The 13,944-nt window shown below is 37.7% G+C and overlaps 1 protein-coding gene across 2 annotated transcripts in view; it reads right to left on the bottom strand.

Annotated features, from left to right (window-relative positions):
* Window positions 1-804: 804 nt before the first annotated feature.
* The window catches only part of hpse2 (heparanase 2), a 56,500-nt gene continuing 43,360 nt past the window's right edge, over window positions 805-13,944 (bottom strand). For both annotated transcript variants that reach the window (XM_077581388.1, XM_077581389.1), the window contains 6 exons: window positions 13,108-13,201; window positions 12,273-12,379; window positions 12,034-12,148; window positions 6,135-6,280; window positions 3,085-3,231; window positions 805-977 (listed from right to left, as the gene is read on the bottom strand). In XM_077581388.1, the coding sequence (XP_077437514.1) occupies window positions 815-977; window positions 3,085-3,231; window positions 6,135-6,280; window positions 12,034-12,148; window positions 12,273-12,379; window positions 13,108-13,201 (772 nt within the window). In that variant the 3' untranslated portion in view covers window positions 805-814. The remainder of the gene's footprint in view (window positions 978-3,084; window positions 3,232-6,134; window positions 6,281-12,033; window positions 12,149-12,272; window positions 12,380-13,107; window positions 13,202-13,944) is intronic.

A 13,944-nucleotide genomic window follows, 5' to 3' on the forward strand; every position in this document is an offset into this window, starting at 1 on the left:
GTAATGTGACATCGTCTTTAATACTGCGCAGGAAACTCATCAACTGTTTACGTGCTTTGGTGTTGCTGTTTTGGGTAGCAAGTTTTTCCAATGGAAAAGGGGCAGTATAGGTTTACTTATCTATCCTAAGTGGATTACGCACTCGGCGAATAATTGACGTGCCTGTCAAAGGATAGACATTACTTGAGGAAACAGTGTACAGTAGTCTGGGGATAAAATAAATCGTTACTGTACGATATGATCCACGGTCCGGTGGTTGGGGACCTCTACTCCAAGGCAAAACAAATCTTGTGGTGGTTGGAAAGTTACTGTATGGGGAAGGAAGTGAAAATGACTCAGTGCAGCTTTCATCTTGGCGGAAAACCAGTACGGACCAGTACCTCAGGGGTCACCAACATGGTGCCCACGGTCACATTGGGATTTCCTAGGAATTTTGTGGACATTTGAAAATGTAAACACAGATTTGATCTATTTCTTATATTGTTAAATCACTGATTACAGGTATGTATACTGTGAGTAATCTTCGCATGATCAATGTCATAAATGACTAATATTAATAATATATAATTAAAATAATTTGAGCAAATGTGTTATTTCAGAAGTTTGTATCAAACCGGTAGCCCTTTGCGCTAATCAGTACACAAGAAGTAGCTGTCATTTTCAAGTGTTGGTCACTCCTGCAATATCCCAACTTCTGATATGCCCTTGAGGAAGGAGGTCGCACACTGATTGAAAAGTCCACAATGGAAGAAAGCCAAGTTCAGAGCTTTGAGTACAAATGAGGGGGGGGGGGGGGGTAAATGGTTCATCTGTGCTATCTTCGGCAGGCGTAAGCATTAATGTTTTTGACGACGTAAAAGCCGATGGTCATAGGAGGCATGGCTATTGTCCGTCCTGCTCGCAAAGTCTTTGGCTTCAATTCCGGGAATGTCTCATTGTCCAGCATTAACAGCCTCTCGCCGTTCAGCTGCACATCTCTGAGAGAAGAAGAAGAAGAAATAGAATACATAACTTCTGTTTGATAGTCTACTCCAAAAGTCAGTCCGGGTAAAGATGATTCATGACGTTTGGTTTATTATATTATTTGTACACACGGGGGTGCTACTGGTTCTCCAATGAAATTCACTAACCTCAATGTCAATGGTACCACAATGACAAACTACAATACTGTAGAGGAAATACGATGAAACTACATTATTCCACTTCTGCCACTTTTTGTCTTTGTGACACAGTTAATAATTACTGTGAAACACGAAAAAGAAAAACTTGAACATTTTAATGAGCCTTGGTCTGAAGTGATGTTTAAGCATTAGTACCTAAAATAATTTTTTTCATATATCTTGAATGGAAATTATTATTAACCATTTAAGTCCTGATGCGAATTGTTTTATTTAATGATTTAATTCTACTAAGCACAATTTGTCATGGAAATAAAACATTTAAAGCTATTTGTGTTATTTTTTTGTTTTTTATTTTTTTTGTAAATGGGTGATCTATCCATTACAAAGATGCAATATTAAATGCACTATTACATAAAAAATACTGCATCTGAAATGCATCTATTTCCCTGGAAAAAGTTTTTAAAAAGCTTTCCTCAAGACAAAATTGTTGCACTTTTTTCTATTATTCTTTATACTTTTAACATCTTGCATTTATACTGTAATTACAACTACTTTTTGTAGTTATGTAATTGCACTGAGAGGTAAGATCGGCATACTGTATATGTTCACACAAAGGAAAAAATAATAATAAAAATAAGCAGCTGTGAAACAAGTTCATTTACCAAAACTTTGATGCAACATATGCACGTGACTACCATTTAAAAAAAATATTCAGAAAAAGTTATAGACATCTAGTAGAACAGCATTTTTCATAAAAGTGTGATCAAAGCAAAATACTCTATCCAGCTTCACCATTTTTTTCCCAACATCTAGAAGATGCTTCACCGTTGTTAAAAGGATCATGCCTGAGCCTCCATTAGGATCTCACATAAGTATCGCATAGCACACATGCAGACACAAGCACGCACAGAAAAGAAAAAAAGGCGGGAAAAAAAAGACTTGCACTAACTTTTCGATTCAGATCATTAATGTAATTTTGAAAAATGAAATCTGAGATGGCTTGCAACAAGCAAACATTCTACACATAAAAAGCAGTCACTCAAAGCTTTGTCAAAGGAAATAAAAAGAGACGGAAGACAAATCAGGAAAATTATTGCAAAATATTCTCACCTAAATCAGGATGATTGTTTTATTTTCTTATGTTAATTTTGAAGATTTACAATGCCATCAGTGCAGATTAATACATGTTGGGTAAGAGTAAGGAAATTATTATAGTGGTATGCTTAACCTTTTTGCCCCCCGCTCCAGACGTAACTTTAAAAAAAAATTTTTTTACTAGGAGTAGGAGCACAAGGGCCCCTTACTAATATTTAAGGGGCGTACGTAGAAAATTTAGAGATGCATAGTGTATGTCGACTTGCAAAGTAAATATTCACTCCACTCATTTTGACTACTGATAAATAGACTTAAGTATGGAGCAGATATTTTTCAGTAACAAAAACTTTCAAGAATTAAAAATCAATAAATACATTTTTTAAAGAAATCTTCTAAATTTCCTGGTCATGCAGGCGCAAAAATTGGCAAAAATTTACTCTCATATTTCAGGATCAAAATGCCATAATTAAAGGGCATTCTGGAGCCTTGCTCTGAGGGCCATAAAATTATGAAAGCAAAAAAAATGAAAACAAATTATTTATATAGTATGACCATTTTTAGCTTGAAAGGTAAGGGGCCTTTTTTTTTGTAATAACAGAGGTAGGCTATTTATTAAGAAGTGCATGCTAGATAAATTACACTTGTCAGTCCTCATCCCTAAAGTAAAATAAGGTAAAAGTAACCCCACAATTAACATTAGACTAAATTATATTAATTTAATTTAATTTAATTCAATAATTAATTTAATTAGATTTATTACAATCATAAATGAAAAAAAAATAGAACACAATAATATTAGATCACTCTAAATGTATAAATTCTTATCAATCAGCAATTGTTTTGATCATGTGTTTGTGTGCACACTAACTTGGCTCTAAGTCCATCGTTGCCGTAGGGCTGCAACAGGTACTGATGCACCGTCTTGTTCCGTAGCGTGCCCGCTAACTTGATTTTCTTCCGTGAGCGATGTAGGTTGATGATGTAGATGGTGATGGAGCCTCTCACGTAGTTGTGACTGGAACAGTGAAGAAAACGATGTTTTACTTTTTGTTGATCTTTTGATGCTACATTCACAGCAGATTAAAGAAAATATATGTATTTTTGCTCCCATCTACATGAAATAAGAGAGACTAAGTTAAAGAATAAGAATCACATTCTCTTGAATTAAAGAAGACTACAAAGAGATGGCTGTTTTTCATAGCTTTGTTATAACTTGCAATACAATTTAAGCTAATGCTCTTGATCAAGATGAGCAGTGAAGTATTACAGTGCCCAATTCTGTCATTCCTTATTATTTTAAGTCTACTGGGAGCGAAACTGACGGCTGACAGCACCTGATCCAACTGACCATGCAGATGAACTCATATAAAAAGCCCAAAATATTTAACTGATCAATTCTGAGGTATTAAAAAAACAATAATAATAACATTTGTTTGATCGTTGCTTCATATATTTTCCAGCAAGACTATCCGTGGACCTTCTAAAACTTCAAATGGCCCCTGACAGGAAAAAGCTTCAGAAAGTCAAAGGTCTCATGAACGGTGTGAAGGTAATGGGCAACAAGTCTTGGGTTACACAAAAAACAATGTTTGAGTCAAAGCACTGGGGACACAACCTGATATGGAGACTGGCCAAAGATAAATAACTTTAACAGAAAGATAAGACAAACATGATCAAATCTAATAAGGGCTCCATACGACCACAAAAACATCTGTTCTAGTGAGTACCACATGTCTGCTATGAGGTTCAGGGTCAATGCTTTTGCTCTACCGACATAGTTGCGTAAATCAAATCTCATTTCTTACTTCTACATTTGTTTTTGTTTTTTAATTATTGCTTGGATACAGAATGAGCCATTCATTTCATAAACCTTATGTTATAAGAGGACAAACACAAAAATGAACACTGTGTTTGAATGTGTGCAAAAATTCTATTTCGATGCAGGGCAAGATAATGACCTCTGAGACCTTACAGAAGATGATGTTCTCAGATCCTCATACGGGGAAACATAAACATGTGTTGTTAGCGTTTGAAGTTGATGCACTGCTGGAAAATTGAAAAAGAATGCTAACCACTAAAAGGGCTAAAAGGGTAGCGAAAGCCAAGTATCTAATCTTTTTAGACCGCTGACTGCCGGAGCATATTTAAGCTGTTTGTGTAGTCAAACCACCGTCCACTCACACACTTTGTAAAACCGCAACGTGACACAAAGAAAATAATGGAAATTTGATCCAAGACGGACTGTTAGAACTATCTTGCTGTGTGTTCTATAATAGGGGTCCCCAAACACTGGGCCGCTCAGAGACTAAGCTAAAAATTGATGCGACCTAGCAGTTAACGTGAATTAGCATTTGAGTTATACACTGTAAAAAAAATCATTCAGCCATTATTTTGTTGTATAATAAATTTTCACACATCAATACATGCTATGATGATAAGGATCCTCACCTATTGGAGGAGGGAGACATCTAAAAGACACAGGACTGCGGAGACTCGAACACGGAACAACTGGTTGAAAGACTAGCTTCTTCCTTATTGAGCTAACAGTCCAATAATGATCTTGGTGTTCATTTTTAGCGTTGATATGTATGTCAATTCGCCGTCACGGACTAATGGTTGGGATTCGGATGAGGTTTTCAGTGAGGTTGTACAGTGCACGTTATGTCTTTACATGGGACACTAACGGTTGAGATTAGGAAAAGGCACAGTGAGAATGTAGACCAAAAACATGTAGTCAAGACTAAAAACAACCACTGGACAAATAGCTCAGTCAGATAAACACTTGTCTCCTGACTAGACGGAACGGGTTCGAGTCCCAGTTTTGGATTGTTGCACTATTTAACATGGCCATTATATGTCGCTAAACTAAAATATGCAACACTTGGTTGTAATTTCGCACCTTTTCAAAACGACCTATGTGGTCATATTTATTGGTGGACTGTAAGATGTGATGTCGCAAATGAGGCAATGTAGCTACTAAAATTGCTTTGTGACATGGAGCCCAGGCACTTGGCATTTAAACACAAGCTTTGGGAGTTTTTTGAAAAAAAAAGAGAAAGAAAAATATATCAAATACAATGATTCAGCATAATGGAGAATTGTATATTATAATTCGTTTTTATTTGTTTCAATGCCGGTCCGTCAAAATAAGTCTTAGGGTGAAACCACTCCGTAATGTAAAAAATGTCGCAAATGTGACATTATAATGTGAGTCCAGGACTGACTGGCCAAAGTTATCCCACACACCCCAGGTGGCTTGCTGTGAGCAACTATTTCAACTATCTACAGATATGTAACTTAACCTCATCATTAAATTGGTTATGCAACTTCAGCCTGTTTACCACCTCAATCATCTTACCTGCGTGGTGCTTGAACATTTTTCCAGCTTGTAAGTGAGCCCTATGGGGAGTACGGCCGTAAATCTAGCTTGGTGTTGACAGCCCCTGGCCTGGGTTAAATGATAACCTTGAACAGGCCATGGTAGTGCTCTTTATCTCCTCTCTGCACAGACTACCTTATTGTCCCAACCCCCCTCTAATAGACCCCTCCAGCCAATCCGAGACGGTATAAAGGCGTAGCGCACATTTCAGCAACTCTTTGACAGCGGAGAGACAGAACCCACACACCTGATAAGTGATACCCGTTAAGTTTTATAGGGTCAGAACTGTGAATGTGCGGGTGTCCGAGGTCTGCTTATTTATGGGAAGTTGAGTACGCTGTCTGTGGACTTTGTTAGTCCCGCAGATGCGCTGAGCCTCAGGTGTTTGCAGGACGACGCAAGGAGCTGGAATGAACCAGTCTGCTTTCAGCCCGAATCTTCCGCAACGTTCCCAAATGGATCCTAGCTCAGTTGCGTCAGCCTCAATTTACTGTAAATTTGATGTCAGTTGATTTGATTGTGTGTGTCACAGCACGTACTTGGAGTAGCTGGTGCAGTGGGCGTAGATGCGCAACTTGTCCCGTATGACTCGTCCCGATTGCGGCTTCCTTTGAAGTCCAGCTACCCGCACGGCCAAGACCCTCGGCCCGACCAGACGCTTGAAGACAAGGGAGAACCAGTAATCCTGCAAAAGGGCCATCACATATACACTACTTTTAGAATTTGTCTCCCAACATTTAGTCAAAATTGTGACTGTCCAAGTGGGAGGACTGTGAAAGAAGAAAGCCGTTAGGGCATGTTTGGTTTTTGGCAAAACCCCAAGTGACTCACAAAATAAAGCATGTGGATCATTTGACGCTTAAAGCTAATTGGCTCATGTAATATGTCACACTGCATTGTAAAAACACCCCCTAATTTGGAATGGATGGGTTCAATTACGGCACTTTTTTTTCAACCAAATATTATGTTGATCCCTGTACTCATTAATTGCTGTTCTATTCATGGAGAACACAGACTCAACACCTCTCCAAGAGCCCCTGAACAACATGTGTTCCCCAGGAAGTTCCCATGCAATCCTGCATATGGCAACATTTAGGGGCTTATTTTTTTTCCAAGCAGACTTTAACTTAATTTGCTGCTTAATCATTGAAAGACCCAGAAGAACACAGTATAGCGTTGGACATGGACAGAGGGATGCTTGGAGTGCTGTACTGTATGTTGTGAATACCAGGAAGTTAGAGCTGTGATTCTCAGCAAGGAAACTTGTACAATAAGATGATCAATGTGACCCTTTACTCCACTTGTTTGATGTACGGTAAAATCCCATGAACAACACAATGCAAATAATAATAATAATAATAATAATAATAAAAAAATAAAAAAAAAATCCCAAATCTAGGAAATATTATACAAGGGGCTACACTTTAAAAAGAGAATTGTTGAACCAATTTAAGATCATAAATTAAATTGTTGACCAACTTGAAAAAAAATCGCTTCAAGTGGTAACACACAAATTAAATTAGTTCAAAGTGAAGTTTAAGAGATTATGAGTTCATGAAACTTAATATATTCATCTGAATTAAGTTCATACAAAGCGACTCAAATTCAAAGTATTAAGTTTAATGAACTCATAATCACTTAAACTTAATATATTCACATTGGACTACTTTAATTTAATCACGTGTAACCACTTGAAGCGATTTTTTTGAAAAGTTGTTCAAGTTTTCAATTTGTAATTTTAAATTTGTTCAACAATTCTCTTTTTGTGTTATTCACGGGATTTTAAGGTCAGTTTTTTTTTTAATACATGGAATACAGACCCATTAACTTAACCTGCAGTAATTCTGTGGGGTTTACAGTAATCTTATTTTATATGCAAGGTTCTGGAAGCTTTTGTGGTTATTGTGTGTGTCCAAGAAATGCATTGACCAATCAAATGTGTTGTAACACTTTACACAATATACAACTCAGTCAATCAAATTATTTATACGGCGCAGCATTGTGCCTGGAGTAAAAAGTAAAGAAAACAGATAAGAAAATCTATTTTCCTGAACTGGGCCTCCTTAACTTTTATTTCAGGACCCTTGATTTATATTGAAAAGAGAAGTGCTTGTTATTAACAAAATGTTGACATATTATGACATACGCTTGTGTCCATAATGACATATTAACAAATCCATAAAAACCTGTTTGACTTTCTGAAAGAGAGAAAACCACCATGATGATCTTCACATTTAAGTGATGGACAGGTAGTAAACTCAGTAATGCCCCTAGGGAGGTAAACCAACCAAACACCAGCTGCACAGCTATACACAGCACAGCGCATGATAATAAAATAGTCCACCCAATATTTTAAAGCAAAGTATGGTTAAAAAAAAAGTTGTGATAAGTGGATTATTTTTCTATAAAGCAACACTAGGTGACGGTAGCACTCTCCAAACACTTTGCTTGTCCCACTTCAGTATGTGGCAGGCAGATTACGGTGAGTAGTTTTATTTATGGAGCTAAAAGTAAACCTAGGTTGCAAACATTTGCTTTTGTTTGAGCAATTCATTTGTCTGTTCATGAGTGAAGTCAGAAGGGTAACATTTTAAAAGGATAACAGACATGCAATGTATCACAGCTTGCCTTGGATTTGCAACCTGGCCTGGAGTAAAAATAGGGAAATTGGTCGTGCGTATTGGAGAGGTGCCAGCCTGCTTCCTGAGCACTATGGAGATGCCCTGAAGCATCAAGCCACAACTCTAGTCAAGTTTGCGACACCTTTGCCTGCAAGACCATTGAATTCATTGTGCGTGCATGTATATCGTGTGTGTGTGTGTGTGTGTGTGTGTGTGTGTGTGCGTGTGTGTGTGTGTGTGTGTGTGTGTGCGTACATTTGTGTGAATTACATGTAACAAAAATAACAAAGTGTAAAAGTGAACGTCCCCTCTGGGAATGAATATAGTCATAAAAAAATTATGTGTTTACTTAGCACTGCACGCTAGATATTTTGGCAGCTCTAAAAATGTACCTCAGATTACAATATCTGGGAATTCTCAAGGCACCTGTGGATGAAGACAGGAAGGAGCACATTGTAAAGAAAGAAAAAGAGAAGTGTGGGATAATTCCATAAAAAAGCTAGTGTAGAAGCGGTTGAGTCATTCAGTGTTGTAGGAAGGGATTGGACAGCTACTTTACCTAAAGGGAAAGGAAGGGCCCGGTCATAAATTTCTGGTCCACAGGACAGGTTGGCCCTGCAGTGAATTCTCTCAGCAGGTAGGCTAGCGCGGACTTCAGAAATCCAGTGACTTTAAAAGCATTGTGATCCTAGCGTGAGGCCACCAGACCAGGAAAAATAATGGAGACGCAGCAGAAATAAAAAGAACATCATTTTCATTGTTTATGGTTTCATAACTGAAGAGAGTCTGGAAAGTGTGCATCCAATTTTGAGGAAAAGGAAGTTTTTGAAGAATGAGCCGAGTAGTTATCGGAATTTTGGACTGACCAAGTCCATTCTTTAGCTGAAAGCTAAAAGAGAACAAACCTCTTTCCTTTTTAATTGCATGTCATAGTAAATCTTGACATGTCTGCTTTCTCTTTGCTAAATAGGAAAATAACGTCACTTATGTTAGCAATTTTCAACATTATAAGTATTCTCATTTATTTTTCCTGCTCAGCAAAATGGTTTAAATCACCACTTAAAAGGAACAACTGTAACTTTTAAATTATCAATGTCCTACGAGGAGCAATAAACTAACATTACAGCCATCATCCTACAGTTCTGTGCAAAATGAGTTGCAGTAAATAATTAGGTTAACACATTACTGAGAGAAGGTATTAAATTGTGGAAAAATATAGGAGTGATTCGTTTTTATTATGTGAAATACAAGTACTCCACATTTCAGCATGTTGTTGGATATTCACCTTACACGCTTGTGTATCTGAATCTCAGGTTGCATCTCTCTCAGCGGCCCAACATGATGCACAGAGAAAGGCACACAGTTGCGATGGGGCTGGGGGGAGAAGGGGGGGAGAGTGGATGGGCTGGCAGTGACACTGTCCTGAGTTACTGACAAAGGGCTAAGGTTACATAGCGTTTTGCCCCGCGTCTAACCACTCATCACGACTAAACGCCTTTCATCTCAGCTAATAGCTCCCACGGGAAAAACCAAGATTGCACATCCAAGACTGGGTCTGGTAGAGAGGAGCTCCAAACTGTGAATTCTGCTGAATACATTACAGTGGTGGTCCTCAAATTAAAGCTGAATTAAGTACTCCAGTTCAGGAAAATGTTTCACGTCGAGGGCTAGTACGTCACAGTGTGTAGAATATATTATACTTTTCTTGGAAATATTTTTTCCTCAGCAACTGAATGTCAACAGGACTCTCTTAAAGGCTTCAAATAAAAATAACATTTGATTTAAGTGCCTGAAAATAGAAAAATAAACAACATACAGAATATATATATATATATATATATATATATATATATATATATATATATATATATATATATACAGACATACATATATATACATATATATATATATATATATATATGGTACGAGTTTAGTATAACAGGAAAAACAAAAAGTCCCAAAAACTGAAATTCCGTAGTTTTTTCCCCCCATTTATTTTAGCAGACAATAGTGAAGGTAACAGTTTGTCCAACATAGCGTCATTTAGAACTTTTAGAACTTCCAAAGATAACTTGGCATTAGATGCAGATGCACATAAAAGTACTCAAGCTTTATTTGAAAAAAAGAAAGAAAGAAAACGCTTATCTTTATTTTCAGAGATAGCTGGTATGGTATTATCATCATTATTATTATTGTTAGTGTGTATTAATATTTTTTTTAAGTATATGTTATATATGCCAGGTCAGCATTGTAAAGTACGCAGAATGACTCCCTGCAAATACAGAAAACAAGCTCGGATTTCACATAAAGTACATTTGGGACTGTATTCGACAAGATAATTGTTTAGTAACTTTTATTCTGTTTGTTTGTGGTTTTCTAAAGTAAGAAAAATGGCTCAACAAAGGTAGTTTTCCACGATCTAATCAATCCTCTCCTAAAAGAAAGAAAAAAAGTTGAATATGTCTTATATGATGCACGAGCTGTAAGCTTCGTCACTGTGGCTGCACAGGAGATCTTGAGAAACTCCTTACGCTGGTCTCGTTCTAAACGGGTATCTCATGCCGGTCGCCACTCTCTTTAAGCTCCTGGCGATTCCGATCCATCCTTTCATCCAAAAGCAATGAAATAGTACGAAAAGAGCGCTATGTTCCACTAGTCCGCTGCCAGTCTGTGTGTGTGCGTGTGCGCGCGCTGCGTTCGTGAGTGCCAACACAAATCTATTTGACAGGAGACGCAAAACGTGGCGCGAGTGAATATTATTGACATATGTAAACAAACGTGCATGCAAATGACGATTTATCGTGTGTGGGGGAAAAAAACTATCATGTCCGTTTGTTGTTATGACAACGTTTTTTTCTACGTGTTTTTTTTATTTTATTTGTTTTTTTTACAGTTGGCTGGCAAACTGATTTAGGCGCATTACTGCCACCTGCTTTGGAGTGCAGATACTGCAATGAAGTTGCATATTCATCGTTTTGAGTGTATGCCCCAAACTGAGACGGTTCGGGATGAATATAAAAACCGTCACACCCCTAAAATTTATATTTATATATATATACATACAAAGAGAGAAAGAGAGAGAAAGAGAGAGAGAGAGAGAGAGTAGTGGTGCACCTATCATAATTTTCCGGCCGATACCTGATCTTTTCAAAAGTCTGACCTGTCGATTGAGATTTTTTACAATCCCAATTTTTCTATTTAACAAGCAGCATACACCTTCAGTATTCCAATCTTGTTTATTTGAAAACATTGAATAATATCTCTGAAATAATACCGGTTGTTTTAACGGCAAATAAAAATGAAAAGCTTTTTACTCGTGAGCAAAAGAGGACAGTGGCTGACTTTTTCAGACCTCTGAGAAGGGAGATAAGATCGGTGGAAAAGATCACTTTCGATCGATCGGTGCTTATATATGTGCTTTGTCCTCTGTTTTCATTTTTCAAAGCAGGCATTAACTTGAACTTTCTTTCTTGGATTTATCTCCTCTCCGCTTGCAAACACCCACTCACAGCACTCGCCAAGCTGCTCTGAATAAAGGATTTGATTGGCTGTGTCATGTCATGTGGGTGTAAGAATATGCGCGCTTGGTGCATATATTTATTATAGTAATGTAAAAAAAAGATGGAAAAAAAGTTGTGCAGGATCAGACAAGACGATAGTTAATTCCCAACATGTTTTGCAGGTCAATTTACAAGCATTTGTCAAAAACATTGCGTTAGTCTGGGTCAGTATAAGAGGGAATCTAGGACTGTCACCAGATGTGAACAGGCATTCGCCAATTGAGGACCTCTGCATAATAAAAGATAATATGACTTACTGGTAAAGGGTTAAAATGCTGATCCACAAGATGCGTGTATCCATAATCAAAGAATGAGTGACGCAAGACCACATCAATTCCCTGAACAGCAGCCATTCCCAGCGTGTTAGCCCACCTGGGATGAGACACACAATTAATGAAATAATAACATGTTAAACATATTTGTAATTAATTCATGATTGTCTCATACTGATAGTCCATTTCTCTGGAAGCTATAGAGTGCTAAAAGTGTTACTGACAGGAAAGCGGCAGCGAATGTGTCTGAGAGATTATTGATGCCTCCTGACCATGCTGGACCCAGTCCACTGAGCCACACCTTCTTTCCAGGTGCATGAGTGCTCACCACCTACCACAAAAACAAAAACAAAAACAAAAAACATACACAGGTGTGAATTTATTGATTTTGTACAATTGCAGTTTATTTATTTATTGGGGACAACCTTAAAAAATACACCTTAAAAACATCACTGGCATATTAGAATTTGTGTAAAATGAAACTGGAGTCTAAAATAAAGATTATTACAAAGAAACAAGAACAGAAACAAATGGTGTCCGCGGATAATAAACATACAACATTGTCACGTGATCATGTACATGTAAAAGTCTGGTGCTTCTTAAAGGTTCTAAAATACGAACCAAAGCAATAGGGGTGTGCCAAAAATTATATTCTCATAAGAATCGCTATTCTCATTTAGTACGATTCAGAATACATTTTAAACGTTCCCAAATTGATTTTCTTTAAATTATTTTATACTGTCTTACACTTATTTGTGTGGGCCTTTACTGGGAATGCTGTTCATGTTATACCCGATTTGACCACTTAGGGGCAGTGTGGTTCCGTGCATTGTGATACACTGTTAAGTTGTAGCCACATTAGAGAGTTGAAAGAAAAAGTCACGATCAAGTGGTTCTAATAAAAGTTGTTTTTTTGCAGCATAGTAAGAGTAATCCTGAAGCGTTTTGTATGAATAGCCGTTCTTTTGAGTGATAAAAGTGCCGCGATGAAAGTGCCCCCCTACAAAGCAATCTCTTCATAGTTCGCCATTATGACAACTTTTTCAGAAATACCAGTACCTTGGCAACTTTAGTGATCTGTTCTCTCAGTGTATCCAACAAACGTGTTTTTAAGAAATCCTCCACTTTTTTCACTCTGCCATCCTGGAAATAACTGTGGAACACATACAATTGAACTGTAAAATAATACAAAAGAAGATTTCAAGCTTCATTTCTTTATGTTCTAGAAATAATTGAAAAATAATTTTACTTTGTATGTAGTGAACTCATTTGTTGGCTGGATGCGTGGTAGGCTGATTTTCACTGCAGATTTTCAAACCACAACTATTTTTGGACTGCAGTTTGGAGAATAAAAACAGTGGTAATATCACTTTCAGAGGTTGAAAGTTGCCTTTCACAATTGGCTGCCATGAACAGGGACTAACAAGCCAATTCTTGGCCAAATTGTGGGACTGAGCATGAGTTTGCATTTGGAGGGTTTAAAATTGCAGCTAAACAATACAACAATGGTTATGAGCGTGTGTGTGTGTGTGTGTGTGTGTGCGGGCGGGGGGCCGGGGTGGGGGGGGGGGGTCTTGTTTTTGTTACATAGTGGGGCCAACATTTCGGAATTTCACAGAGTTGTGGGGCCCATCCGTCGTCCATGTGGGGCCATTTTGCTGGGCCCCGCAAGTTTAGACCTCTTTTTGAGGGTCAAGACTTGGTTTTAGAGTTTAGGTTTGAATTGGGTTATGGTTGAGGTTAGGGTAAGGAAAAGGGATAGACAATCATTTTTGACAGTTGGGGTTAGGGGAAGGGGCTAGGAAATGCATTATTGTCAATGAGATGGCCCCGCAAAGATAGTAAAACAAACCTGTGTGTGTGTGTGTGTGCGTGTGTGTGTGTGTGTGTGTGCGT

Source organism: Vanacampus margaritifer, chromosome 12 (genome assembly GCF_051991255.1).
Source record: "Vanacampus margaritifer isolate UIUO_Vmar chromosome 12, RoL_Vmar_1.0, whole genome shotgun sequence".
In the NCBI taxonomy this organism is placed as follows: Eukaryota; Metazoa; Chordata; class Actinopteri; order Syngnathiformes; family Syngnathidae; genus Vanacampus; species Vanacampus margaritifer.